This window comes from Telmatherina bonti (assembly GCF_933228915.1).
Source record: "Telmatherina bonti genome assembly, chromosome: 16".
In the NCBI taxonomy this organism is placed as follows: domain Eukaryota; kingdom Metazoa; phylum Chordata; class Actinopteri; order Atheriniformes; family Telmatherinidae; genus Telmatherina; species Telmatherina bonti.
In genome coordinates, this window is record NC_136614.1 from 15,114,989 (window position 1) to 15,142,630 (window position 27,642).

Here is a 27,642-nt window from a genome sequence, read left to right on the forward strand (position 1 = left end):
GGGAGCTTGAATTTAAACTCTGCACCAGTTTGCTAATAACCCATTGATTAGAATAAGACTTGCAGAACTGCAGTCCTTGAGGACCAGAGTGGCCCACCGCTGGGCTACAAAGTGATGAATTTAATTCAAATCATGTTGACATTTAAAAATTTTATTCAGATTTTGTTGATGCAAAGATAAATTAAAAGCTGATGAATGCATCCAGTCAATTGTTTGAGGTCAAAAACATGAACAAATGCTTATAGTGAGGTCTTGGTTTGAACGCTCATTTGTACCATCCTCATTGTGTCACCTGAAAGCACCACTTCTCATGTCATTTGGATCACAGGTGATACTGATGAGTATCACCAAGTTCAGCTCATCTGTTTCCTGCTGACTTTTCTGGGTTGCAGAGATTAAGGTGATATAGAAAGGTTTACCTGAAATCATGAAAGTTACGGACAAGAATGTGATTCGGTTTCATCTTCATTTGCTTTATGGGATATCTGTGAAGAGCTTTGAGAAGAAAAAGGAGAGGATTTTGATCAGTGGTTCAAAGGTTTTCGGTGTTCCTTTGGAAAATCTGCCAAGACAATACATTCCTGAGTTTGGACTTGTACCCTGGTGAGTAAAAACAGTAAAGATTGTAGGAAATGTCAGAGATGAGCATGCTGGTTTTAACATGGCATGTGTCTCAGCTTCTTGGTGGATGCTTGTTCTTTGCTTTTGGAGCGTGTGGGGACTGTAGGCCTGTTCAGAAAACCAGGATCTCTTCCTCGCATTAAGACACTCAGGGTAAGATTCAGAGCTGCTTTTCATTTAAATGACCTACTGGAGCAATACTGTCATCCAGTGGTTTCCACTGACTGTTTAATCTGTCAACATTTCCTTTTTAAATTATGGCGGTCACAACTTCTTTTAAAATTGCCCTACTAAATGTTTTTAACCTGGTTTGGTTTGAATAGTTTTTAATTCAGCAGTATGTTTATTTTAAAGGGTGATAAGTATCCCTGTGTCTGGTTTAGGCTAAGCTGAATCGTGGAGAGGGTTGTCTGTCCACAGCCCTCCCGTATGATGTTGCTACACTCCTCAAACAGTTTTGCAGGGAGCTTCCAGAGCCACTGATCCCCTCTGAGTTCCATACAGCTTTGCTTAAAGCCCAGTCGTTGTCAAACCTCCTCGACAGGAAAGCAGCCCTCCAGCTGCTGTCCTGTCTGATACCTGCCAGAAGCTCCTCCTGTCTGCATTACCTCTTTGACTTCCTCAGCAAAGTCACTCGGAGGTATGTGGGCATTTAAAACTCGTATAAAGATGAAGGAGCAGAAGGTTAACTAATTTCACATCTAGGAGTTTTTTGGTCCAAAGTTTATATTAGTTAGTGTGTGTGTGTGTGTGTGTGTGTGTGTGTGTGTGTGTCTTCCAAATGAGAGAAAAGGAGATCCAAATTAAAAACTCCTGATTGTGTTACCTAACCACCTATTACATGTTCTGACAGTCGTACTTGTTTTAAGATGAGACTGGTTTTATAGCAGCATATTTCACATTATTTTTTCTTCCCTTCTGTTCTTCCTCTTAAAGATTTTGTATATATATAATATACATCTATGTTCACAAGATATATCGAACAATCAGATGTTTATCTGCATCCTCTGTATTTGTGTCAGATGTGCTGATAACTTGATGACCAGCTCCAATCTCGCTACAGTCTTCACTCCGTGTCTCCTGCCACCCCCAAACAAGGCAGAGATGTCTGAAGGGCGACTTGAGCTAAGAGTTCTTGTTCTGCAGACCTTTATAGAAAATCCCCATCTGTTTGGTAAAAGACAAGTTACATTGTATTTCTGCAACATTCTACAAAGGCATATTTGTTTAGGGTAAAATACAATGTGGTGATCGTTACGCTTTCCAGGAGTGATTTCAAAAGATGTAATGGACAGTATGGAGTTCCTCAGAAATGTCCATTTTCAAAAAGATGTGAACTCAAGGAGAGGAAACCAAAAGAGACACAGCTTCAAATGTATAAGACAACAGATATTTGGCTTATTTCTTTCTATGTAAATGACTTTAAAGCTGAAAGTTTATCCTTTTGGACTTTTTTCCTCAAATGCATACAGTGATCAGATCTGTGAGGACGGTGCTCCAGATTCAGGGTAAGCCAAAAGCCAGGTCGGCTGTGTCTAAGCAAATCCACGAGCACACATCGGAAGAAAGACCAAGCATGAGAAGAAGCCTTGGCATGGACACTTTCCCAAACATTCAGCTGTTTAGGAGTTGTGCATCACAAACAGGTAAATGCACTCTGATAAAGTTTACATTTTATAGTGTCATTTTTTATTTTTTTTTTTAAATGTTTCAGTAATACAGGAGTTCAATAATTTTTCATCTTTTTTCAAAACCCTGCAGACGAAGAGTTATGCAAGATGTATATGCTAACTGCTGAGGAGAAATTGCAATTCGTACCCTGGAGAAGATGCTCTTTTCCATGATATTTCCAGTGATGTTTGTTTCCAAACCTGCAGCATTTCAAGACTTTTATACTAGGATTATGCTGTCCTAGTGATTACAATATTTGTATTTTGATTTTATGAATTTTAATAAAATGGTTTGACCATCACAACTTTTTTTTAAGAAAAATCCAATGACTTTAAGGCTTTTGTAAATAAATGTGTATCACACAATCTGCTGATGACACAAATCTCTTTTTTGCCCACAAAAATCCATATAGATTTTAGCAAATCCAAAACTATGAGTTTGTAAGAAGACATTTGGCTGTGCTGTCATAAATGTTCTCTCAATGTTTAAGAAAAGAAAATGGATTTCTGTTATGAAAAACCTGGTGTAAATATAAAATTAGTCTTTAAAATAAACACAGGAAGTCAAAAGCATCACCTCCACAAAATTCATGGGGATTCCTTTTGGTAAATTTTAATGATTTAACCAAATTATCTAAACTTTCAGCCTTATTTTTAAGTTGAGATTTTCTTCAGCTTTCTGCATTGCTTATAAAACTTTGAACTTTCATATACACTACTGCATAGGTGGTCAACTCCAGTCCCCAAGGACTGCAGTCCTACAAGTGTTTGAATTTTCCCTGCACACCTGATTCAAATCAATGGGTGATTAGTGGACTTGTGCAGAGCTTGATGGCATGCACTTCATGTATCTGCTAATTGAGTCTGAAGGTGTCAGAATGTGATGCAACAGTGAAAGTCCCAACAGTTGCAGAACCGTGACCCTCGAGGACAGGAGTTGCCCATCCCTGACCTATGCGATATCTAGTGCAAGTCATTATCAATCCACTTTAGTAAGTTGGAAATTATTCAAAGGAAACTTATATGTTGCCTTTAAATGGTCAGTTTAATTCTACAAAATGTATCCTTTTAATTTGAAGGTGTGCTGAGTATAATTATTTTCAAAAGGCTTTTGCATGGTCCATAAACTAAACCATAAATCATGCAACCTCATTCCTATCTTCGTTCCTACACAATCTTCCGATCTTCCCTATCCTACCAAGAATAAAAACTGAATTCCAGAAAAGCAAACAAAAGCCTGAATGTACCAACTATAGCATTGTGAGTGTTGGAATGTAGATTTGGAATAAGCTTGATGAGAAACTAAAAATGGAGGGCCATTAACTGGGGTCCTTAGGGCAGCTGCAAGAGGTGGAAGGGAGACATCCCTACAAACACATTTTTCTAAGTCAGTGTGTGTGAATGGGAATAAACTGAAACTAAAACTGCAACTTGGTGTATCTGAAAACACAAATTTAGTATCAGGTCATCTGAATACATTTAAATGTCCAACGAGGGAAATTACACTCTGGTTTTAACATGTTAGTGCAGAGCTGCTGAGTAATTGGCATGAGGTTTACAGCCAATAAGAGAAGGGGATTTTCTGTATCCTAGCAACTGCATCTGAACCGTAGTACGAGTCTTGTGCTTGCGTAACAGCCTATCGCTCATACCAGAAATAACATTCCTTCTAAACAAACTAGGAGAAAAGCATATCGTTACACGAGGTACTACAAAACAATAAAATGTGTTTTTGAAATGCAAATTTCTTTTAGGATTTGACGTTAGAACAAATTTATTTTGAGTTAATTTCTCTGTTTTTGGAAACTAAATTTGTTTTGTAAACCGGAAGTGGACTTTGTTTTTGTGGCTAGCTTGATAACGGTCTCGCGCAGTCGGCAGGTTTCTCCGTCAGCGCGTCAAAGGTAAGACAAATATATTCTGTATATATTAAAGCATGGTGGCGTTTAGCTCTACATTATTTAATAGAACAAAATGAATATTATTTCATCCTTTATTTAATGCAATTAGTTTTTTTCCGCATCGCGGGGGCTTATTTATTTTTTGTGGCTATTTTACGCCTTAATGGTTCTGTTTACTGAGTGGCGCATCATGAAAAGCTTCGCTCCATTTACAGACTGAAACCTGCTTTTTGTGGTTTGTTTTACCTGCAACAACCACCATTGTTAGTATTCCCTTTTAGCCCTGGGTCCCTATCAAATTACGTTATTTTGTGACTAACAGCTGTGTTTGCTCACGACATTACGCCTGCCTGTCCTCTGAACTGGAAGATGTGCACTGTAAACTATCTTCCCCGCAGATGACAGAAATGGGCTTCGCGGTGCGGTTATCGATGCTTGGCCTCCTCCTGTGCCTGCAGCTCGGCAGAGCTCCAGCCCGCAGCCCACGCACGGTGGACCAGGTGTCGGAGGCCGACATACAGCGTCTCCTGCACGGTGTCATGGAGCAGCTGGGCATCGCTCGGCCCAGAGTGGAGTATCCAGCACATCAGGCCACCAACATTGTCGGGCCTCAGAGCATCCAGGGTAAGCCTATGGGGGGGTGGATTTCTATAACAGGTTTACATTTCACATCAGACAATTTGACTACCATTCTGTCTGACAAATTAATTAAATATCTATTTTATTTGTATCCAAATTTTCACGGTCACTTTTTTATTTTACCTTTGTTAAAACGGGGTAAAAAAATAAGAAAAATCTTAAATAACCCAGAGTACAGTGTTTGTTACTTTTGCCATGCAGCAATTCCTGTATTGGCTGTCAATGTATCCTACTTTAGTTGTCTATGATAATGGCTTTTGTAAAAAAGAAAAAAAAGAAGTATTTCTCAATGATTAAAAGAAACTTAAACAGATTTTTTGTAGTATTACTGTCTTTTAAAATGTCATCTAGCAGCGGATTGAATTAACTTTGTCTCTTACTAATAAGCTGACTCAGCTAGCTCTCAAGGACCATGTCCCTAGAATACTTTAAATAGATTAATTGTTAGATTAAGTGATTTTAACCTGGAATGTTATTTTTAGACATGCTATTTATGTAGAGCTGATATGTTTTGTTTTAACTGCCTGTTTTCTTCCACCAGGTGGTGCACACGAAGGACTGCAGCATCTCGGTCCTTATGGGAACATCCCCAACATTGTGGCTGAGCTGACAGGCGATAACGTCCCCAAAGACTTCACTGATGACCACAGTTATCCAGATCCTCCAAACCCCTGTCCACTGGGAAAAACGGGTAAAAGTTTCTCCCTAATAAATAATTTTTCAAGCCTGCAGCACCAGCATAGAATAATTTTTATTAAAGTGCATTTTTAGATTTAAAGATAAGTAATGCAATTGATATTTATCCCTTCATGATAAACTGTCCTTTTTTTTTAGGTTACATGTAGGTTTTTAAATACTAACACAATGCCATATCTGTCCTCCTGCACTCACAGCAGCAGATGGGTGCCTGGAAAATGCTCCCGACACAGCTGAGTTCAGCAGAGAGTTTCAAAAACACCAGCACCTATTCGACCCGGAGCATGACTACCCAGCACTGGCAAAGTGGGTAAGTAAAGAGGTGAGCTGTTAGGATTGTATAATATTCGTCACATATTTGTTCTGATATCTATATGTAGATATAGTTGTCAGACCAAAAATTTTTTTTTTTCTTTGTCTAAAGACATTTTATTTTGTATTTTCAGAACAAGGAGCGTCTGTACCAAAAGCTAAAGGGTGGACCAAAAAGAAGAAAAAGGGTATAATGTTTCTTGCTTGTCTTTTTCCTTTGTTGAATTATATCTATGAAGCCACATCAGCAGCATTGATATTTAGCCTATAGGGGAATGAAGTGCCCTTAAGCTCACAGATTTATGATTTTAAACAAGCTAAAAATTCCAAGTCGATCTTTTTTTTTCTTTTTTTTTTATTCAAAGATATTTTATACTTCATAAATATGTTTTTCAAAAACTTTGTTTGCTTCTGCAGAGCGTCAACCCTTATTTACTGGGCCAGAGGCTGGACAACGTGGTTGCTAAGAAATCTGTTCCCGACTTCTCTGAGGAAGAAGAGGCAGCACCAACTGCTCCTACTGCCAGCAAATCCACAACCTAATGTCCTGCAAGTTTCACTGGAAAATTAAAGTCTACTCTAATGTGTTTCTGTTTTTCTTTTATCACTGAACATTTAAGTATTTTGGCCAAAATTCAACGAGACTGCTTTAAGGACAAGTGTTGAACTGGTTAACGTGTAGCTTTAAGCAGTTTTAAGACCCAAAGCTTAACCAGTATTTAGCATGACAAACTTCAGACTGTAATTTATGTACTCCTGCTGCTTCTTTCTTTTTTATATGTCCTCTTTCATTCTGGAAACAAAATATTAATTTTTTAAACATTGACCCTCTGCTACCACCTAAGATGGCTTTTTAACCTTGAGACCTTGTCAAATTCTTTCATCAGATGCCTTTTTGATGTCTGAATGAGTCTTTAAGCTCTAAAATTAGGCTGTAAATGAGACTGATATCAGAAGATGTTGCAGTACTTTGGAGCACATCGGCCTCTGAGCTTGTTTAAGGACAAAACAGGATAAAAAAGTGAATCAAAGATCTGTGCTCGGATTTAGATCTGTTCAGTCTGATGGGAAATCTAAACCATTGTTCATTTATACCAAGGCAATATTCTTGCTGGAGGTTTAGCCCAGAATAATAAAATATGTGGTAATAATTACTTAGCTGAGTAAAATTCCAACTGTATAATAAAAGTTGCATAAATCCTTGTTGGTTTTAAAGAATGTTAAATCAGAAAATTACATTATTTGTGTACATGTAATCAGTTTCATCAATGTTCCATTTTTATATGCACCACTTGAATCACTTTCTTTCCACCTGTACCAAAAATTGAATTCTACTTATGTCCTTACAAATGACAGTCTTCTCTTTCCATGGGAAGGATTGGGAACATCTCTGCTGTAGCATGACGCACCTTTTAGAGCTTATTCTGACTTTTCTCAACATGGTACTGCACTTGTGAATCTTTACAGACTGCACAGACTCTTATCTTATTTACCACATCTTGTCAAAATGTTTGTGTTCCGTTTTTGTTCTGTAAAGTTAAATAAACGATTTATCTGCAGTGGCGAAGTCTGGTCGAGCATCCCCCCCCCCCACCCTTTCCGTTCTCAGACAGATAAAGAAGGATCAGGGTTTGGGGGTGTGTTCGTCACGGTGATATTTATAAAGTCCTTCAGAGGACTCCCAGAGGGATCACATGCTGCTAACTGGCTGAATGGTCTCGTGGGAAAATAACAGCAGGTAACTTAAGTTGTTTTTGTTTTCTGAGCACATAAATCATGTGTTTGTGCAGAAATGCCCCATGGGCGCCGCTTACTTGACGCGTAATCTGTGCGTAAAAGTTCACCATCACTGGTTAACTGTTCTGTTTTCTGTTTTCAGCTTCAATGATGCAGTCACATTCAGTGCTGATATTTATGACGGTTTTGGCTCTGCTGCTCACAAATTCAAGCAGCGCGGACCCAGGCACGTTCCCTCATCCCAACAAATACAACCCAAACGAATCGGACAGGTGTCTCCAGCCATCCATCAGCGGATTAATCTCCGGGGGGGCTGGACATGTTGCCTCAACAGACGAAGTGCTGGAGTCCAGCCAGGAAGCACTTCACGTAACGGAGCGTCGGTACCTGCGGACGGACTGGTGCAAGACGCAACCGCTGAAGCAGACCATCCACGAGGAGGGCTGCCTGAGTCGCACCATCATCAATCGCTTTTGCTACGGACAGTGCAACTCCTTCTACATCCCGAGGCACATGTACCAGGACGGGAACGCATTCCAGTCCTGCTCGGTGTGCAAACCTAGAGTGTTCAGCACCGTCACGTACACCCTGTTGTGTCCGGGGCAGACGCCCACGACGCGGAGGAAAAGGGTCCAGCGCGTAAAGCTGTGCCGCTGCACAACCGTTAATTTGGATTAAGCAGCTGCTGAGAAGACTTTTGCTCGTGGAAAAATAAACAAGGGGGCGGCGTATTTTGTTTGAAAGACAGACTATGGTGGAACTACGAATGTGAGGAACAATGAGCCTTTGACTGTAATGATCAAGAAAAGTTTATTACTAGATCTGCTAAAATGCAGTTGATTAAAGTGGTTCATTCATATGGTCTTGTACCCCTTAATCTGGAGGTAAAATGTACCCTAATGACCAGAAACCTCTGGCAGTTATTCATAATTTCTGCTGGATAGTCACCATAGTTAGTTAAACACTTTGGATGATAACTGTCACGTGGTTTTAATGCCAGAGCGTTTACTGTGAGTTGCCCACGAGTTGATTTGCGGCATTTATTTGTTGCAGGCTGACGAAAGACTTATCTTGAAATGTAAGAGGTTCCGTGTTTAGAGGTTGTTTCCACTGTGTGGGATATGAAGCTGCAGCTTGGTGAACGAAATGTATTTTTAATTAAACCTGCACTGCTAAATGCCACTTGATTTTATGACTGTATATATTTTATGTATCAACAGTGTGCGTAAATAAAACTGTTCAAGCTATTTCATGACATCTCTACGTGATCGATGTTTTTATTTGTGGAAAAACATTTAAAAATGTTTCAACTTTATACATGTCAGTGTAAAATGCAAGTGCAATTAAAGAATCTATACACAGTTGAAGCTATATTTTCTTTCATATTTAAGTCTCAACTACGTTCAAATAGGAAATTATATATGAACAAAAAGCTGTAAGCTTTAATGTGAGTTTTTAGGAATAATGCACAGGTGTGTTTATTTGTGAAAATGCTCGTTTGGCGTCTTGATCCACATCCAGCTGTGCAGATGTTTCTATGTTTAAGATGAAGACATGCTGGCTTCTTTCTGACGCAGTCTCTCTTTCTGTTGGGGACAAATCAGAAACATATAATTCAGTTTAAGCAGTGTGACACATCTGGTTGTGACATACATATGATTTTGATATGATCATATTTCCGATAGAACATGCGAATTTGGACATTAAGCAGTAATCTGTATGTTCTACTTGCATGTTCTACGTCTGGTTAATCTAATGTCTGCTTGAAACGTTCTGTGCCTTTTCAGCAAATCACATGAATCCATTCTCACCAGGCTGTTGGGGTTGATCTTCCGCGTCTCTACTTTTTTCTCTGCGGTGATCCTCTTCACTGACTGCTGAGCCTCTTTCAACCTGCAAATTAGTGGGTTAAACCGGAGAATTTGGCATCCAGAATAGCCCATTCTGCATTTATTAAAGAACAAAGACTAGATTAAGTCAATCTATTAAATAGGCATAAAAATAACTAATACAATGTTAAGAAAGCAGATTAATTCAGTTTTGTAAGTTGAACATTTCAGGTGAGAAAAACAAGATTTTTAATGTTCTATATTATTTAGAATTTTTAAGTATATAGTTTTTATGGCTGAACTACTCTGATAAGTTTATTTGGGACTCTTTCTGATGAAATTTGAATTTGTTTTTGCTTCTTTTGTTGATCATCTGATCAAATTACAGCAAAGAAACCCTGAAAGGCAACCCCAGATCCCTTCAGGATCGAGGGATCTTGCCTTTCGAGGTCATGTTCCCAAACTTCCCATCATGGATAAGATCAGTGATAAAAAGTCAGGAAGGAAGAGGGACGTCTGGAATAACTTATGTGCAGCCATTGCAACCCATAGTGGTTCACAATGGTGTCATAGTACTGCCACAATTTTTTTTAACGTTTTGAGGGAAACCAATGTAATCCGTTGAGATGAAACTGGGTTAAACCAAAATAATAGCATTGAACATTCATTCTAGAAATACAAATAGGACACAGGCATGCACACATACCTCTCTTTTGAGATGTTTTTGTTTTCTCTCTTCCATCTGACTTTAAAGTCGGCAGAGAACTCAAACCAGAGCATGAAGAGATGACTGGTCATCACCTCCTTCTCTCCCACCTTGGGTGTTAATCCAAAGTAAAGAACCAGGTCCTGGAAGCTGACAGAAAACAGCAACCAAACAAAATAAAATTGTCAATTTTTGGTGATATTTAATCAGATTTTTTGTTTATCTGCATCAGAAACATAAAACACAGGGTTTAACTGACACAAATGCTGCTCTTTTTCTTTTATTGTTCTGATTTATAAGGCATGCTTACTGTGTAACACAGACACACACACACACACACACACACACACACACACACACACATACTACTGGAATACTATGAAAAAGACACATGAAAAGAAAAGAAGAGAGAGAAATAAAATATGAATGAAAAAGAGCTTAAAACAAGAAAAAGGGGTGTGTAGTAATCAGAACGAGACGCTTTACGATACGTAACAAGTGCAAATTTAAAGGTTCATATGTTGAGAAAATGGATGCTGAATGATGAAAAAATGAATAGAACTGTCAAAAATAATCAAAACTGAAGATAAAGTTACAAAAGCAGCAAATAATGACAAAAAAGACACAAACATCAAATGAACAACTTTATGTGTTTTGCTAATGACAAAGTTAGAAAAAAACAAGCAGCAAAATTATTCATTAGTGTGACAGAAATGGCAGAAAAAGGTGCTAAATTATCAATATAGACCATGAATGGGATAAAGGAAGAGAAGGAGGTGAGGAAACAGCAGTGATGCTCTTTTTCAATTTAACACAAACTGAATAGTTCAAATAGTACATGGTTTACTTTCCACACCTTTTCTGCACAGTCATCAGCTGATATGAAGCTTCTGCATGCTCCTTTCGAGCTACGAAAAACACACAAGGAAACGGTTTACTCATGCCACCCGCCCATGTAGGTTATATTTGAAGAGACATCTTCCCTGCGGGGAGTCAGATGATTTAAATACTTGTATATGAACACAGTGAGGAAGTCTTGTATGATGATGACCTTGTCTGATGGAGCCTGACGACCATTTGGTCTCTTAAAAACATCAATTACACAGTCAGTTATTCAACAATGGAGCCATTCTTGCAGCCACTTTCAAATTGCCATGCCATAATGACTAAATAACAGGTATGCCACTTATTATCTGTGCCTGTCTCCACAAATGTTTGGGATTCAGCTCAAGACCCCAGAAAAATGCGCAATTATGAGAAAGTCAGAGTTCATCTCACAGCACAGAACATCATTCTGCTTTGCTTTAGCACTAATAAGGATTTATCTATGGATTAAAGACACCGTATGTAATAAAAAAGAGTTTTAATTAAGATCCAGAGGATCTGGAAACATGATATAGTTTATATTTTCAGCAGAAACAAAGTTTCAGACAAGTGACGTAGCGTTAATCTTCACTGCAGTTCTCATTCTTTAGTAATTATACCTGAAAAAAGAAAGTTGTTGAAGCTGGGTGGATATGTTTTGTAGTAAAAGGACCAGAAGGTCCAGTGCCTGAGTGTCTGAGGAAGAAGTCACCCAGTCATTGCCAAATCTGCCTGATCCCTATCTGAGTGTCTAGCCCTGACTCTGAATCCGTTCTATCTCCCTGACACACAGATACCCAGAACTCCCCATGGAAACGGTACACTTACAAGACGGTAAACCGATGAAAGCGACATTTATCTGATGCGTAGGAAGGATTACTGACTGGGCCAACTGGGCACACAGCCTTTGTTAACATTTCTTGTTCAGAAATCAATAATAAGTAAAATGACAAGGGAAATGTAAAATAATACAGCAGCTAAACAAGAATAAACAAGAACCACATATGACCTGAATAAAAATACCAAATAAAAAGTCACATAATGTTCTGAAAGTTATAAAATGACCACAAAAAGATGAAACGATTCAATGAAAAGTGGTTCCCAAGAACAAATTCGGCCATGACAAACAGGCAAGAAGGAGGAGCAGGAAATAATGGAGGTGTGAGCAGATGCATGATTCCATCATGATCTCATAATACACAGAAAATATGAAGTTTTAACAAAATGTTAGAAAGTATAAAAACACCTGCTCAGTAGGGTTTTTATCTTTGAAATATGACTATATGATAACAATAATGTGTTATTCTCAACAACCTTGTGCACATTTTTAAAAAAATTTTTTACCATGATGCATATAAAAAAAGATGGTTGCAGGTGAACAGTACTGTTTTCATTTAGATCACTCACCAGTCAGAACGAAACCCTCCATCTTGTCCTTAAAAGGCTGCAGGTGTTCTTCAGGAGACTCAGAACAAACTTTCTGTACGTCTTTCTCACATCCTGTAATGCAGAAACACAAACATTTGAAAATCATTTTAAAAACTTCATGCAGGACAGAATTAAAGCTCTGATTCAGTCGTAGTCGATCGCAGCACATCCTTCTACTATTTATTCCTTCATGCAAAACATTATTTATAGCAATGAGACAAACATAACAGCAGGTATATTTGTGTGGCATCTGAGTGGTTTAAATAAATATATATATTTATTGTTTCACACAAACAATGGTTTTTAAATATGGCACCAATAAAAAAAAAAAAATGATTTAAAGTTTAAAATCATCTACAGCTGAGTCCAAAACACACCTGACTCCACATCAACTTCCAACATTAAACAACATCGAAGTATCTTTACAGGAGTTGTCTTTTTTTAATGGACTTCAATCATGTTGTCCTTTTAAATGTGAATGAAGTTAAATACATATATGGTTATTCTTCGAATCTGGTTTCAACAATCACTCTGCAGCTGTGTCCCCTTGTTTAAGCATAACTGCTGCTTTCCTTATAAGAAGCCAAGAAGGCCAAGTCCTCAGCTTTTCTATGAAAACCCTTCAGCCAATAAAAAAAGCCACTTTTACTTCATATCTGGTTAATAATCATGATTTTCCATTTTTTTCTTCTTTCCTTCAACAGGGCACCAATTGAATTTAGTGGAACGATGTAAAATTGCCACCTATCACTATTTTCCTCGTAATGATTGCCTTCATAAAAGGATTTATTATTTAAAACTAGTGAGATTAAAATTTAATTTTTGTAATTTCAATGGAAGTACTAAATAGTGTAAAAAAAGAAACTAAAAGAACATCTGTTTGCTGTGGGATCTTGTTAAATTGTGTACTTCTGTTATATTTTCTTTTTATTTGTGTTATTTGAGCATTTAACGTGTGTTTGTTTGTTTTTTGGGGGGTTTTTTTCTTATTTTTTTGTCCTTATTGTATCTAATTTTATGCTTCACTGTATGTATTTTCTTTTCCTGGTATGATTAACGACCTAATTTATTCTTATATTAAGATTAATAGGGTTCTTGATAAGCCCTTTTCGGGTTTCCAACCTCCCTGTAATGAATATTATTACTTTACACATATTGTCCATCTTTTGATTTTTCTTCCTTGTTTTTTTAATATTTTGTTTTTTTTTTATGAATGTTCTACTGCTTCTTTAAAGTGCAAATAAAAATATGAGTCAAAGGGACACTTTTGGCCACAAAGGTCACCAGAGAAAGTTGATTTTACATAAAAATACTGATGACATCAAATAAATGTATTGATAATCTCTGACATATCTAAACACAACCAAAGCCTTTTCCCTGTAATATTCATTTTATAGAAAAAATTTAACGTTTTAAATGTTTTTTCAGTGGATGGTGAATATTTCGAATGAATAAACTGGCGTCTAAAAGGTTAAAAGTCTTCAAACAATTTCATGTTTTTTCTTTAGATCAAGATACTGTCATGATTTCTGAATAAAAAAGCAGAAAAACATGCTGATGTATGATTATTTTATAGCAGTTTTTTTTTTTTTTGTTTTTTTTTTTTACATTTTCACTGTAAGGGCCCCAGAGGGAGTTCCTGACACTACATAAACTAAACAAATGGAATAAAATCATTTTGGTTGCTTGTCTTCAAAAGTCTAATCACCACAAAAGATTCTCTTTCTCTACTTTTTTTTTATGGAAAATAATTCAGTTTTACAATTTATTGTAATTTTAAGTATTTAACAGGAATTTAAAGGGTTAAAAGTCTAACATGACAGACTGTCACTTCTCTGTATTCTCTAAAACCTCAAGACTATGCAGACAATTCTTCAGTTCAGCCGATATTTGATTATTGGGTGGTTAGTTCCTGAACAAACCATCCACGAGGAGTGGGTTTACTGGGTAAAGCTGGCGAAACCTGGTGAGCGTTCGAGTTTAGCTGGTTTGTATTTGAAATAGAAATGTCATTTGCTTTCTATTGCAGGGCAGTGAAGACTCAGAAAATTTTAAAAGTCCTTTAAAACCACTAAAAAAAGACCTCTTTTGGGGGGTGAATTTCAGTCTAGACTTTTAGAGTTCCTGCAGATACCTGGCAGAGACGGGAAAGCTCTGAACATCGCCATCACAGCTTCCTCTTTCTGACATCATTTACAGAGATTCACTCAGAGATGGAGACTACAAATTCTGCTCCCTCCCCTTCTTCCTCTGCGAGTCTGTGGCTCCATGTTGCTCTGCATCCAATCAGGGGATCAGAGGAGCCAGTCTGGAGAGCCAGTCATAATAGAGGCTGCAGAGGGAGCCGAGCTCCCGGCCCCCCTTCCCTGATGCTCGATCAACATCTCCCAGATAAGATTACAAAAGAATACTGTTTTCCTTCTGGATTTGTGTAAACTTTGGAGGCGGGTATCTCTCCGTGCATTGTGTGGGGAGCCTTTCTTTTCTTTTGTCTGCTCTTTTGTGCCAACAGAAGTTTGCTTAATTCAGTCTGAGGAGGGTTAGGGACCTTCACATAAACACAGCCGGCTGATGAAGAGTGTGGTGCTTTCAGATGGGAGACTGCAATTACACCAACTGCACTTATTTTGTTTCACAGCAAGGGATAAATGCTTTCTTGAAGAGGTTTTATGGTTTGATGATGATTGGTTCGGACTGTTGCCCTCATAAATCACTCTGTCAGATGACGTGCATACATCAAAGAAACAAAATACAAGCTACAACACAAAAGAGTAAATGAAAAGGTCTTCAGGAAAGCACTATAACCCATAGGTCTTAGAATCCGCACAAAGTGCACTACAATGTGAAATAATAATGATACAAAATTATACAAAAAGGGATGAATAAGAAAGACTAAAAATGACTGAGCATTAAACTTACATTACATTGTACATTAAAAACTTTTTCCTGGATTTGTTTGGGGAATTTTATGTCCACTTGGGAATGCCTTTTATGTGACCTAATGGAAATGCATTTTTCAAGCATTACAAATAGATTCTTCATCATGCTCATAGGGTGAAGCGTCGTCTTCCAACTAATAAAGTCTGATTAGACACAAAACAGATCTACTACAAGGAAAAGCTGGAATAGATTCTCAGTCATCCAGGTTTAATCTTAAGAGCTTAAATCGAATTGAGGATTTTTTGTGACAAAAAGAAATCCTGATGCTCTTTATTCCAGCTCTTAAAACCACGGGTAAACTGACGAAGGCATAATTTCATCAATCCTCCATAATCTTTCTAATTTATTCAGGGTCACAAGAAGCACTGGAGGTTATTCTATGTTGATTGCCACATGGTGAGAGGTGGTACATTCTGGACAGGTTGCCAGTCCATCACATGACCAACACAAAGACATCAAAGTCACGCTACTCTTCAAACTCACAGTCATACGTAAAGTCAGCTTAGAATTGCCAAATAAATCTAACTTTAATCTAACTATCTGATTTTAAGACAGAACATTTAAAAAAGAGCTGGTATGGTAAAATAAATAAATAGATAAATAAATCAATAAATCAATACATAAATCAATTGATTAAAATAAAACAGTAAATAAACAAAGAAATATAGTTCACCTAGACTCCAGCCTGGGGCTTCTTTTTTTTTTTCTTTTTTTTTTTTTTTTTTGCTGTGAGGCTACAGTAGAAACCATGACAACACCTTGCAGTCAAATTGCATAATTATTTTTACTAAATCTATTTTTACTCAAATTTGAAAGGCAAACGTCTGCAACATCATGCAATGTAACAGTACCAACAACAGAAATAATTCATTTAATCATGCTCATGTTGAACAGTACGAGCGAAGTGAATAGCAGTTTTTCAAGAGATGACAAACACGGTTCACACTGAAAGGTTGAGACTTTACTTGTTTTTAACCTCGCTTGCTTGTTGGAAGGGTAGCTTGTGTCCTCAGAAGTAAATGTTTCATATTTGCAAGCTGCAGTATGTATGAATTTTACCAGATGATCACTGGCAGCTAAAAAAAAAAAACAGTTTTAGAGGGAATGTAACCGCGTGCTTGGTTTAGCATCTACAATACTGCTGCAATCTAGAAAATGAACCTAATAATAAACTCATCAAACTTGTTTACACCCTATATATCTGGCTAATCTACCTGGTCTGAGTTCCTAAAGATTACCTCACAACGGAGCTGCTTACCTACTCAAACATGGTTAAAAGCCAAGTGCATAGAGTACAGTCATGCTAGCAGCTAAATGAGTGTTCACTTATGCACATGCTCATTCTAATTTTTGCACGTCACCCCGCTCATAATGACCCTGCCGACGTATTAATGCCAAAGTATTGATTTATAATATTGCATTTAATGTAGCATGCTAATTTAACGGACGTTTGGCGATATCATTAACTCTCACAAAGCAGTTTTCATGGCTTTATGGACACAATAATATTGTTAGCAGTCATTGTGTTGCAGGTTAACAGACAAGGTAAATTTTTTCCAACCAAAAAAATCAAAGAAAAATGTAAATCTTTGAGACAATCTCTGTTGGTGAGCATTCACGTCATCTCTTGGGATTTCAATGAGCTTTGAACTTAAAACTGGATAAGCAGATTTGGTAATTGTAGCAAATGGATGGGTTACAAACTTTTAAATCACATTAAAACTGTTCATACCAAACTGAGCAGAAACCCAGGGAGAGTGAAGAGAAGCAGAGCCTCAAACCAGGCATGAGGGCAGTTCAAAACAGACGGAACAAAAGGAACCTGTGACAAGCGATCCAGATTGCACGGTGGTTTTGGCAGATGGTGCGATAAGACAAAGCTGTGTTGAGAGGTGAAGAAAGCTATCTGTAGCACACATCTAAGGGCCACACGGGTGCCCAGGTGATACAACCCAGCAGGTTAAGGATCTGTGCATCTGTGCAGAGATACTACAGATACTGCAGGTCTGGAGATTACATAAGTGGAAGCCTATGGTCTCCCTGTGCTGGCGACAGGGGCACAAAGGCACAACAATGGGAGATCTGATGGGCAGAGGGATTAGAAGCTGGATCTGAAAGGCGCCAGGCCAGTATCAGCAGCAAGACTCCTGCTAGTCCCTGACTAAACACACACACATAAAATGAAATGCATGCAAAACCACATGCATGCACAACAACACACTCTCTCATAATCATGCACACGTACTGTAGGCATTGTCTTCAGAATGGCTTCTGGCTGACTGGCATGCAGAATGGCGTCATGAGAGCACACTTAGGGATCAGAGAGCCAAGAGGAAATCTTTTGTTCTGGTCCTCCAGCTAACATGAGCTCGGCCACAGAGACAGGCCTTCAGCGCAGACTGGGAATGGGAAACCAGAGCGGTGAGTCTTTGGAGGGGAGGGGGTGTTTGAGGAAAAACGATGCCAGACTAGGCCGAGGTTTGGTCTGTGGGAACCTCTGGAGATCAACGCGAAATCACAGTGATAGAGTTACACTGTCTGGCGAAGGTTTTCAAAAAAAAAAAAAACACACACACAACAAAATGACCACAAGTCGAGATCGTTCCTGGTCAACCAGTCACTTGTGTGCTGAGGCTCTCCTCCGTGCGACTTCTCATGTTTTTAGTGAATGTGTGCAGCAGCCATCACATATCATCAAGGAAGGGAAAGGAGTTCATTTCCCAATCCTCAGAAAAGGACCGGCTACAGGAGCGACACATACTTGTTAGATCTTGTTTGAGCTGTCTCAGATCTCTGTTGAGGTCATCGAACTTGACTTGCGCTGCCAGAAAGACATCCTGAGGTTCAGGCAGGGGAAACAGACTCTTGTCTGTGCCGGCATTCTGGTAAAATAATAACAAGACGTAACAACGAAATCAACTGCATTTGATGTTCATTGAAACACCCAAAACTGAGAAATGTAAACAGTGTTTCTTTGTCTTGTGTTTTGTACATTTTCACTCTGACAAAAGCACAGTAGCATGTAAATGTTCATGCAGACCAGTTTCATCACAGCATCCTGTAAAAAAAAACCTTAAAACTTTTCCCCTTCTCAACATAATAAAGAAAATACTTGTAAATGAATAATTTCCATTAAAAAATGTGGTTTAAGTACCTTGTCCATATTGTGCAGGTAGTATGACACCACATAGTCCACCAGGCTGATCCGATTATCCTGAGAAGAGAATAAAGAAGTAAGATGACAAAGCTGAAATTAGAGGTTCCTGCCTATTTTTTCTCACTTGTATCAAATTCTTTGTTCCATAATTATTCTAATAAGATGTTTATTCTGTCTTATTCAGTTACGGAGGTTTTATTACCGCTAATTCTCTGAGTCTCTGGGGCTAAAATTTGAGACTTCTTTTTAAACATATTGGAAATGAAATTCTTTTCTTTTTTCTTTCTCTCTGATTATTTTGCTTATTCGATGTATTATAAATTTATACCATTTTTTTTTTTTTTTTTGGGTTTGGTTTTTGAAAGCAGATATTTAGCTTACTTTATCCAAACCACATGATGACATTTTTTTTTTTTTTACTCTTACTATCCAGATTGAGTCATTTTGTTCATCTGTCTTTTGTTAATGAAACAGTTTAACAGTATGGCTCTCAAGTTATTGTGGTCTCTTTTGGCCGATGTTTGCTTCTCTCTGGCAACATAAAGGGAAAATATGGGAAGTCTGTGTGGCCTTTACAATATTTTGCAGTCCTACAAAAGCTTTCTGATGCTTACCCTCTGCTATTTACTTGCTAGTCAAAATGTAATGAGCTTACAAAATTATCTGACTATTATAAGACCTTCTTGTGCAGCAAGAACACCAAATGATGGGAAACTCATGAACATATACACCAGTCAATGTGATGGAGACCTTTAGTTACTGTTTATCCTGGGTTTCTTCCAGAATCTCGTACACAAACACATTGCTTTTGGAATTAACTCTGAGTGTCAGCCACAACCTGTCTTACTGCCCTTAAAGATAGTTACGCAACCATTTCTAACCCTAAGAGCCTTTTATCAGACATTTCCTGTTTGTCATGATCCACTTCTACAAAAATATTATATATGATATTGTGGTACTATGTCACAGATAAATACATGGAAATAGTCGCCCCCCATTAATTTTTATTGAGAAAGTCATGGGTAAGGTCTCTTTTGCTATAAATAGCGTTAATATAGGTTTCGCCAGCAGAGGGCGCTCGGTATCTTATGCATCAGTAGCTGACGCCAGCAGAAGAAGTTTAGTCAGGACGCGATGAGACCGCGTACAGACCACACATCGTGTCCCTCCTCTAAGTCCTGTTAATTCTCTATTTTGCAGGTAAGCTGGGTGTAAAATATAGATAAATAATAGACAAGAATAGTTTTGTAAAACGAACATACTGTCTGAAAACACAAGTAATGGCCAAAACGTATGGTTAGCAGAGATGGTGTCATGTCATAAAGCTGTTTGAATGGAGATACTAGGCTAAGTGAATGGCTAAGCTAGAGCGCACGTGGTCCATTTTTTCTGTGTGACCAAGAAGAGTGTAAAATGCTTTATGTTCAATGCAAAAGTAGTTCATATAATTCAGGTAATTGATTTTCAAGCAGTTTAGTTACTTAATAACTTCAGTTCATGATTAATGAATAAGATGATGAAACAGTGATTAAAAATGGTTAAGAAGCAGAATAAAATTGATCAGAGTTCAGGAAGGTATTTGTTTACTGCTAAAATGTATGTTCTCATTTTTGTTGATTATTGTGAGGGATGTGGTGAGAAAACTTTATAATAAAAAAAAAAAAGAGATGTGTAGATTCAACATCAGTCTAAAAGAAACTTTCAGTGCTAATGTCATAGTGTGGTTGAAAATGCTAGTGTGTTGTATCTCAGTTGTTGTAGTACTGGGCAGAAGAAGTTTAGTCAGGACGTGATGAGACCGTGTACAGACCACACATCGAGTCCACTCCTCTAAATCCTGTTTATTCTCTATTTTGCAGATTTGCAAAAATAAATATGTTGCGCGGGATATGAGTTGGCCCATCATTTTCTGCAGTGTCACAATATATTATAGAGTAAAAGAGACACATATTTGCATGTGATATGTGTTAATGGATTCTTTTGCTCAATTCATGAATAATCATGTGGAATATCATTTTTTTAAAAATCATGTTTTAGGTCATATTAACCTTCAGATTCCCTATAAATGGTCTCATAAATAGATGTTTTCATAGATCATGAAAGAAAAATATGAAATGAAGTAGCAAATATGGAAAAAGGATCAGTACACACAGCAGATTTAATAGAAACAACAAGACATTCCACAAGTAATACTGTCCTGAAGCAAGAAATTAGCGTCTATACACACAAAACACAATCTCAGAACAAGTGAGAATTTGATGGAGCAGCTACACAAACTAACGCTTCATGCCATTCTCCATAAAAACATAATTTGCATTTAATTTTAATGTGTAATTACAGGAAGAAAAAGAGCACAATAACTCTAAGTCAGCAATGTCCACGTCCAGTCCTTGAGGACCACAATCCTGCATGTTTTAGATATTCCCCCGCTCCAAAACACCTGACACAAATCAAATCAGTCTTCACAGCGCCCATGCATTAAGCTGAGCCAGTAATTTCCCCTTCAGTGTGAAAGTGTGATAAAGCAGAGAATCCTCTAAAACATGCAGGAGAGTGACCCCTTAGGACCGGCACGGTTTTCCTGTTTCCCTATGTGATCAGGTCTTACCCTGCTCTTCACATCCTTGAGTTTGGGGAGAATTTCCAAGCCAAAGCCATCAGCCTGGCCTCTGGTTTGACTTCCTCCATTCATGTGATTCCCCAGAGCCAGCACCAGTCCTACCACCTCCCTGACGCTGACACTCCCCAGCAGAGCCTTGAAACAGAAAACACATCACTCACAGAGATGCTCTGGGTTCAACAGAAAGGCCTAGCCTGAGACTTTACTCACCTTACAGACAGATGTGACAATATTGAGCTTGCAGTGAATGGAGGCGATCCCATCAATGAAGGCTGACTGGAAGATGATGCAGCGAGCTCTGCCTGTGAAGTCCGGGATCTGGGCCAACTCGTAGAGGAATCTGTCGAAGAGTCACATTAAAACAACTCGTCCAGACTGAACACAATTATCAGTTAGCTGAAGATACTAACTGTTCAGGCTTGTCCAGTAGTTTAACATCGTCTTCCTCCGATGTCTCGTAGTGTTTCTTGATCCTCTCTAGCTCCTCTGGCTGCGCTCTCTGATTTGGTGAGAATCATGCTTACACCAGAACTTCACTTGTTATTTACATTTAGTTAACCTAAATTTATGTCTAAGTGCAATACGAACATTTTCATACAGCGCTTCAATCGTCTCCAGGTCCACCACAGAAGGATCCACGGTGAGTATAGCTTCAAGTGCCAACATGAAGAGGAATCAGATACAAAACAGTGTGATTTACACAGTATGTTATATAACTGCACTCTGCAGATCTTGAAACAAAGTCAGGTTTTACAACCTAAAACTGCAAAACTGTTTTCAAGCAATCATTTATAGTGATTGGGAATAAGAATGAAATTCCAAAGTAATTTGCATCAAATTTTGGCAACACTTTACAATACTGGGCACAAAATTTGCTTTCTCACTAGGGAACACCTTAGGGGTGAATCAGGAACTAATGGGTAATTAACCAGTACTTACTAGTGACCACAGAGAAGAGACTTATCAGAGAACTACTGGTTACTTATCAGGGAGAAAAAAGAAATAAAATGAAAAAACAAATAAATAGTAATAATAATAATAGAAATGATAATAATTATAATAAAATAATAATAATAGAAATAATAATAGCAACAATAATAATACTAAAAATAATAATAACAATAATAGTAAATAATAGAAAATAAATCAAGAAATACTGGTTAGTTATCAGGGAAAACAGAGAGTAACAAATCACGAACTAATAGATACTTAACTATTACTTATAGGTGACCACAAAGACCAGGCTTATTAGGGAATGACTGCCCTTCATGGTCCCCAGTTAGTACTGTTAAATATCTGTTAATCTCTGAATCATTCGTCTTTGCTTTTCCTGATAACTAACCAGTAGTTGCCTAAAAAAACCTGGTCTGTGTGGTCACCAGTAAGTACTGGTTATTTACCCATTAGTTCCTGATTTACCCCTGAGGCATGCCCTAATAACAATGCTAATTTTATGTCTAGTATTGTAAACTGTTAACCAAACTCCTCTAATAATGTATCCCAGTGATCAGTCATGTAGTGGCATCTCCCCAGATGGCTTGTATTTCCACAGAGAAGCTGTGCTTGTTATAAGAAAAATCACAAATTAGATCCTCAGAGCAGGAACTGTCTTTCTCTCCTATCTATGGTATCCGTAGCAGTGGGAGATAAAGAAAAATAAAAGCAAAGAGGCCAAATAGAGATCTGCAGTTTTGCTCCTCTCCATGACAAAGACACTTTGTAGCTTCGGATTAGCCACGCAGATTGCTTTGTCTTGCTGTCATTGTGGTGAGAGGTCCAGCCTGTAATCGGGCTTTAAATTCACCCTCAGCTCCGATTCAGAGGGAAATAAATAGGTTGTTCAGTGTGACGCTGGAGCAGAAGATAAACAAGTGTGGTTACCTTTGTTTTTGCGGCAAGGTCAAATTCCTAGACTGGCTGCACTTCTCCATACTGTGATGAAACTCTTATAGGGGCAGATGTTGGTTTGATGACAATAAGATACCATAACTGCTTTTTACTGAATATCAATCATAAATTGTGGACAGTTAGTCCATAATGTTTGGAAAAAATGATCAGGATGACTTTGTTCCTGATCAGCTCCACCAGCCTAATTTACTGGTCCTTATATATTTTAGAAGCAACTTTTTTTCAATTTTTTTTTTTTTTGTTTGTTTTTTTTTTTACATTTATGTGCACTGAATTTTAACTTTTAAAGTTTGACCTTTTGCTTATGCTTTAATCACCCCACCCCTCCTCACTTGAGAGCTTGATTAGTTTTCTGACAAGTGCTCAGTTTTTACAAGCCTGTTTTCTATCAGGTGATTATTCATGCCAGCATAAATAATGTAATATATATATATATATATATATATATATATATATATATACACACACACACACACACACACACATATACATATTTCACTCTTTTTGGACATTTTTGTTTAGAATTTCTTTCCTTTTACCTCCCTCTCTGCTATTGAAAAAAAAATCTTGCACTTTGGGCTGAAACCCAAATATTGGAACTTAATTTAGGTCAAAGCATTGTACTTGATGCTTGAGCATGACTTAAGAAGTTTCCAATCATTATCTGTATGTGTCGTGTTGAAGTTGTTGTCCATCTTTGAACTAAATGAGACTTTTTATAAAGGTTATATTGATATTAGAATACAGCTTGAGTTGTTTACACTTGTAACAAATCTGAAAGGATGAGATAATCTCACCTTGTTGAATATCTTTCATCTCAAGATGAAGGCTTGATATGAGGATGCCCACAGCCTGAGAGCGCTTACCATCCAACAGCTTAATGACCTGAAACACACATGGTAACCATGACCACCATACCACTAGAAAGCATTAGTGAGTCATTAGTGGAAAGTGTACTGTGGAAATAGAGCAAAACAAACAAAGATCATATTACTCACATCCTGCATTTCCCTCTGAATTGGAGTTAAGAAATATTTTTTAGTCATTTTATCCTATTTTGCTAAATTCTTATGTCGTCAGTGGACAGTTCTTCTGTGTTTGTAATTGTGTTTGTGTTTTTCAGCAGTTCATGAAAAAAAAGAACAATTTAAGAATTGATACATTTAGAAGAAAAGCAGGTGATGATACCAAACAGAATGAAAACAAATCATAAATTTGTTTGTAATATGATCATTTTGACCATAATAAACATAATAATTTCACAAATTTAGATACACAAGTTTAAATATGAAAAGATTTTAGTGTCATGAAAGCAGTTTAGTCTATATTTAATGTTCTCCTAAGTCTGTAAACATGTTGCATTAGCTCCCTCATGTGGAGAAATGACTCTTTTACTGAGTCTCATATATTACGATAGTTAAGAAACTAAACTGAATATGATGACTGAGTTGATTTTTTTACCTTCCTGGATTTTGCTTTTTTCTCATAAGCCTCTGACAGCGGCTTTCTTTTCATCTTTGTGGTCGTTTTAGCAAAGAGGTCCTCAAACTCGCTGGTATTGATGATGTGTGGTTCCTCTAAAATGTTCCATAGCATGTTGTTGCTGGAGAGGAGAAAAAAAAAAACCCAATGTTTAGGTCGAGTTTTAATCAGTTTGCCATCATTTATTTAAGCTTTATTAACCAGTTAACTGTCTTATTAAATTATATCTCGTATTGTGAGTTTGCGATGGAGGCTGTTCAACATTATTAGTAAACAGACATCTTGGCATTTAAGACTTGATTTTTAAAATATTTTCTGATTCATTTTCAGATGATAAACAGTGTAAAACCTGCTTGCTTTTCCTTTTTTTCTTTGTTAGCTTGTTTTTTTAACTTGAATAAATGCATCTTAGATCAAAGAGTAGAGGACAATTAATCTGCTCATCATTTCTCAAAATTTATACATTTCCATGGACCACCTTTTGTTTCAGTTGGTGCCCCTGCCTGGGCCACCCCCACTGAAAATTACATCCATCACACGAATTGCAGTCCAATTAAATTGTTTAGTGTTGCCCAAATCCGACCATAAAAATTCAAGTTCTCAGGCATTTCACAGAAGAAAAACTGTACGCAAGTCAAATAATTAAAGGTAATAATGCAGACCTTATCTATCCATCCATCCAATTATTTAACCGGTTAGTCCAGTATAGGGCTGAAGGACTTTATTTATGTGATAGAAAATTATTCAATGTGAAATAAAATTGACTGAAATTTAATCATACAATCTTTTAAAGAGAAAATTGCTTGTAGTGATTAGTTTCCCTGCCATTATTTCATGTTTTAAAAAATATTTTAAATATAAAATGTTCCTCCATTGTAAGCAAGCAGGCAATCAAACTTCAGTGCTAACCATATTTACCACAGTTTGTATTCAAATATGTATTTTAGGTGCTTTTGAATTAACCCTTTCATGCACGAATTATTAATAAATAATCCTTTTTTTTTTTTTTTTTTTTTTTTTAAAAAAAAAAAGATTATTTTGCTTCTACAGGCATATGCAATTATACTGTTGTTTTTATTAGGGATTTTTAGAATTTATTATGATTTATTATTTATTTAGTGTATTTTAAAACCACATATAATCATAATTACATCATTTAAATCTTGTATAAAATATAGCTGTGCCATTTTCTTTTTCTTCTTATCTCAAAGGCAAACTTGTCTAATTACATGTGTTCAAACATATCATATATTTATTCATTCTCCAGTGAGTGGAAACGTCTTGGATGACTCACTAACTTCCACTGATGTGGTTATTTACAAAAATACCATCCTCATATATGAATATGTCAGAAAAATAACTTGTTGGTGTCCACTATAGGGCCGTTATGTATGAAAGGGTTAAATTAAATTTAATTCCAAAGCATCGGCAGATATTATTAAAAATATGATCTAGTTCACATAAACACTCTGGTTTTATATCTGCTCTAAGATGAGAACTTACTTGTTGTCCTGAATCTGGATTCTGCTCCAGTAAAGAGGCTTCATGGGTTGGGAAGGCTCCACTGCTGGTTTCCTGGGAGGTTTATCGACAATGAGACCTCCAATTGGTGGAGGAGGTGGAGGGAGAGCGGCCCCTAGCATGGATGGAGGAGCGGGTGGGGGTGGAGGTGGATGACTGTTGAATGTTTGATGGGATGTGACTGGTGGCATACATGGTGGAGGAGGTGGAGGAGGTGGATGAGTGGTTGGTGGTGCAGTCTGAGAAGCATTTGCTGGCTGTTCAGACGGAGGTGGACAGTCTCCTCGGGGGATCCTCTGATCAGAAGTTACAGGTGATACAGAGGAAGACAGATTTTCCTCCCTCTGACTGGACAAGTTGAGGCTTATTGAAGCCAGGTCCAGTTTATGGGGGGTTACTTTTTGTTGTTGGGGGCTTGTGCAGGCTCTCCAAATCACCACTCCATCCTCAGGGCTTCTTATGAACGTTTCTCGGTCCGTCTGGATGCAGACGGTGCGGAATGATTTGTGGGGAAACTCGTCTGCCGTGGAAACAGCGACATCTCTGTGTTCACCTGGACGGAGGGTCCAAACCTGGGAGAGTTTGGCCCGCAGCTCAGCCAGAGCCAGCTCCAGACGGGCAACATTGTCCTCGTTTTCTGCCCTCAGTCTGGAGAGATCCAACTCGTAGTCCCCCTAAAATCCAGGTTTTTACAAGATGAGATGCAGACTTTGCTCTCGATGATTGAAAATACAGAAAACTTAGATTGATCTATTTTGCTTCTTAGATATTCGGCAACCATGGCAACCTTCTTTTGGCAAATTTGATTCTAAAATTTGGGACTAAAATATATTTTTAAAAAATCATCCAATTCTATCTTCATGTTCAATTACACAAGTTTTTAACAATATTTTTCCCAGAAGTTGAGTTTCTTTATGAAAAATAAAGGCAACACAGTACATGAACTGGAAAGAACTTACAGTAATCCTGTTACTTCCTCTGAAACAATGCCAAAATTATGCTTGCAAAGATATATTTTCTCGAGCTAATAAAGCATGCACCACAAGATATCAATTTATTATCTCAGCACGTCTTTCACACTGACCTGCAACTTCTCCAGATCCTCTTTGCATTTTCTCTTCAGCTGCAGGAGAGAAGCCTGGTGCTCTGAGAGGAAACAAACCAGAACATTTACAAGAATAAAAGATTTTACAAAAGTTTACATTCCTACAGCTTCTGCAGAAGGAGTAGATTGTTACGACTGTATTGACTGATCATTTGCTGTAACCACACCAGTACAGTGAACTATGAATGAAGATTCAGCTGAAACAGGATGTGGGGGGTGGGTGTGTAAGAATTTAAGTGCGGAGGACTTTAACAGTAAAAGCGGCTCCAGATGATGGCAGCAGAGAATCAGATACAACAAACACCGTTCCTCAGCTTCCAAGGTAAAAATGTCTGGCATCCTAGAGCAAACATTCATCTGGTTGTGGATGACTGAAAGTACTGATAGTCATATTTACTGCCACCTTCCAGACAGTGTTTACAGAGAAGTGGGTGTGAATACACACAGCACACAGTTTCATCCCTGCTCAAACAACATTTGATGGCCTAGAAGATGACAAGCTGGGG

General features: G+C 37.7%; 3 protein-coding genes across 3 annotated transcripts in view; 2 read left to right on the forward strand and 1 right to left on the reverse strand.

Annotated features, from left to right (window-relative positions):
- Positions 1-4,148: 4,148 nt before the first annotated feature.
- Positions 4,149-7,352, forward strand: scg5 (secretogranin V). The gene is made up of 6 exons (XM_079255927.1): positions 4,149-4,195; positions 4,591-4,816; positions 5,373-5,522; positions 5,725-5,837; positions 5,974-6,027; positions 6,257-7,352. The coding sequence occupies exons 2-6, from the start codon at positions 4,591-4,593 to the stop codon at positions 6,380-6,382; spliced, it is 669 nt and encodes a 222-aa protein (XP_079112053.1). The 5' UTR covers positions 4,149-4,195; the 3' UTR covers positions 6,383-7,352.
- Positions 7,353-7,726: 374 nt separating this feature from the next.
- Positions 7,727-8,254, forward strand: grem1a (gremlin 1a, DAN family BMP antagonist; the record flags this gene model as incomplete). The annotated part of the gene is made up of 1 exon (XM_079255508.1): positions 7,727-8,254. One exon carries the CDS (start codon positions 7,727-7,729, stop codon positions 8,252-8,254), a length of 528 nt encoding a protein of 175 aa, XP_079111634.1.
- An 863-nt stretch (positions 8,255-9,117) lies between these two features.
- fmn1 (formin 1) overlaps positions 9,118-27,642 on the reverse strand; it is a gene marked incomplete at both ends in the record, with an annotated part of 36,730 nt that continues 18,205 nt past the window's right edge. The window contains 15 exons of the mRNA XM_079255730.1: positions 9,118-9,162; positions 9,388-9,469; positions 10,112-10,261; positions 10,968-11,019; positions 12,383-12,475; positions 18,105-18,225; positions 18,498-18,557; positions 21,109-21,255; positions 21,331-21,460; positions 21,531-21,619; positions 21,709-21,770; positions 23,826-23,913; positions 24,490-24,631; positions 26,014-26,705; positions 27,116-27,177. Coding sequence (XP_079111856.1) covers positions 9,118-9,162; positions 9,388-9,469; positions 10,112-10,261; positions 10,968-11,019; positions 12,383-12,475; positions 18,105-18,225; positions 18,498-18,557; positions 21,109-21,255; positions 21,331-21,460; positions 21,531-21,619; positions 21,709-21,770; positions 23,826-23,913; positions 24,490-24,631; positions 26,014-26,705; positions 27,116-27,177 — 2,015 coding nt within the window. The remainder of the gene's footprint in view (positions 9,163-9,387; positions 9,470-10,111; positions 10,262-10,967; positions 11,020-12,382; positions 12,476-18,104; positions 18,226-18,497; positions 18,558-21,108; positions 21,256-21,330; positions 21,461-21,530; positions 21,620-21,708; positions 21,771-23,825; positions 23,914-24,489; positions 24,632-26,013; positions 26,706-27,115; positions 27,178-27,642) is intronic.

Bases quoted from the DNA above. Each gene is read 5' to 3' on its own strand.
- scg5 (XM_079255927.1), top strand. From the start codon at position 4,591: ATGACAGAAATGGGCTTCGCGGTGCGGTTATCGATGCTTGGCCTCCTC. The intron at 4,817-5,372 runs GTAAGCCTATGG...TTCTTCCACCAG, and splicing joins CGGGCCTCAGAGCATCCAGG to GTGGTGCACACGAAGGACTG. The intron at 5,523-5,724 runs GTAAAAGTTTCT...CTGCACTCACAG, and splicing joins CTGTCCACTGGGAAAAACGG to CAGCAGATGGGTGCCTGGAA.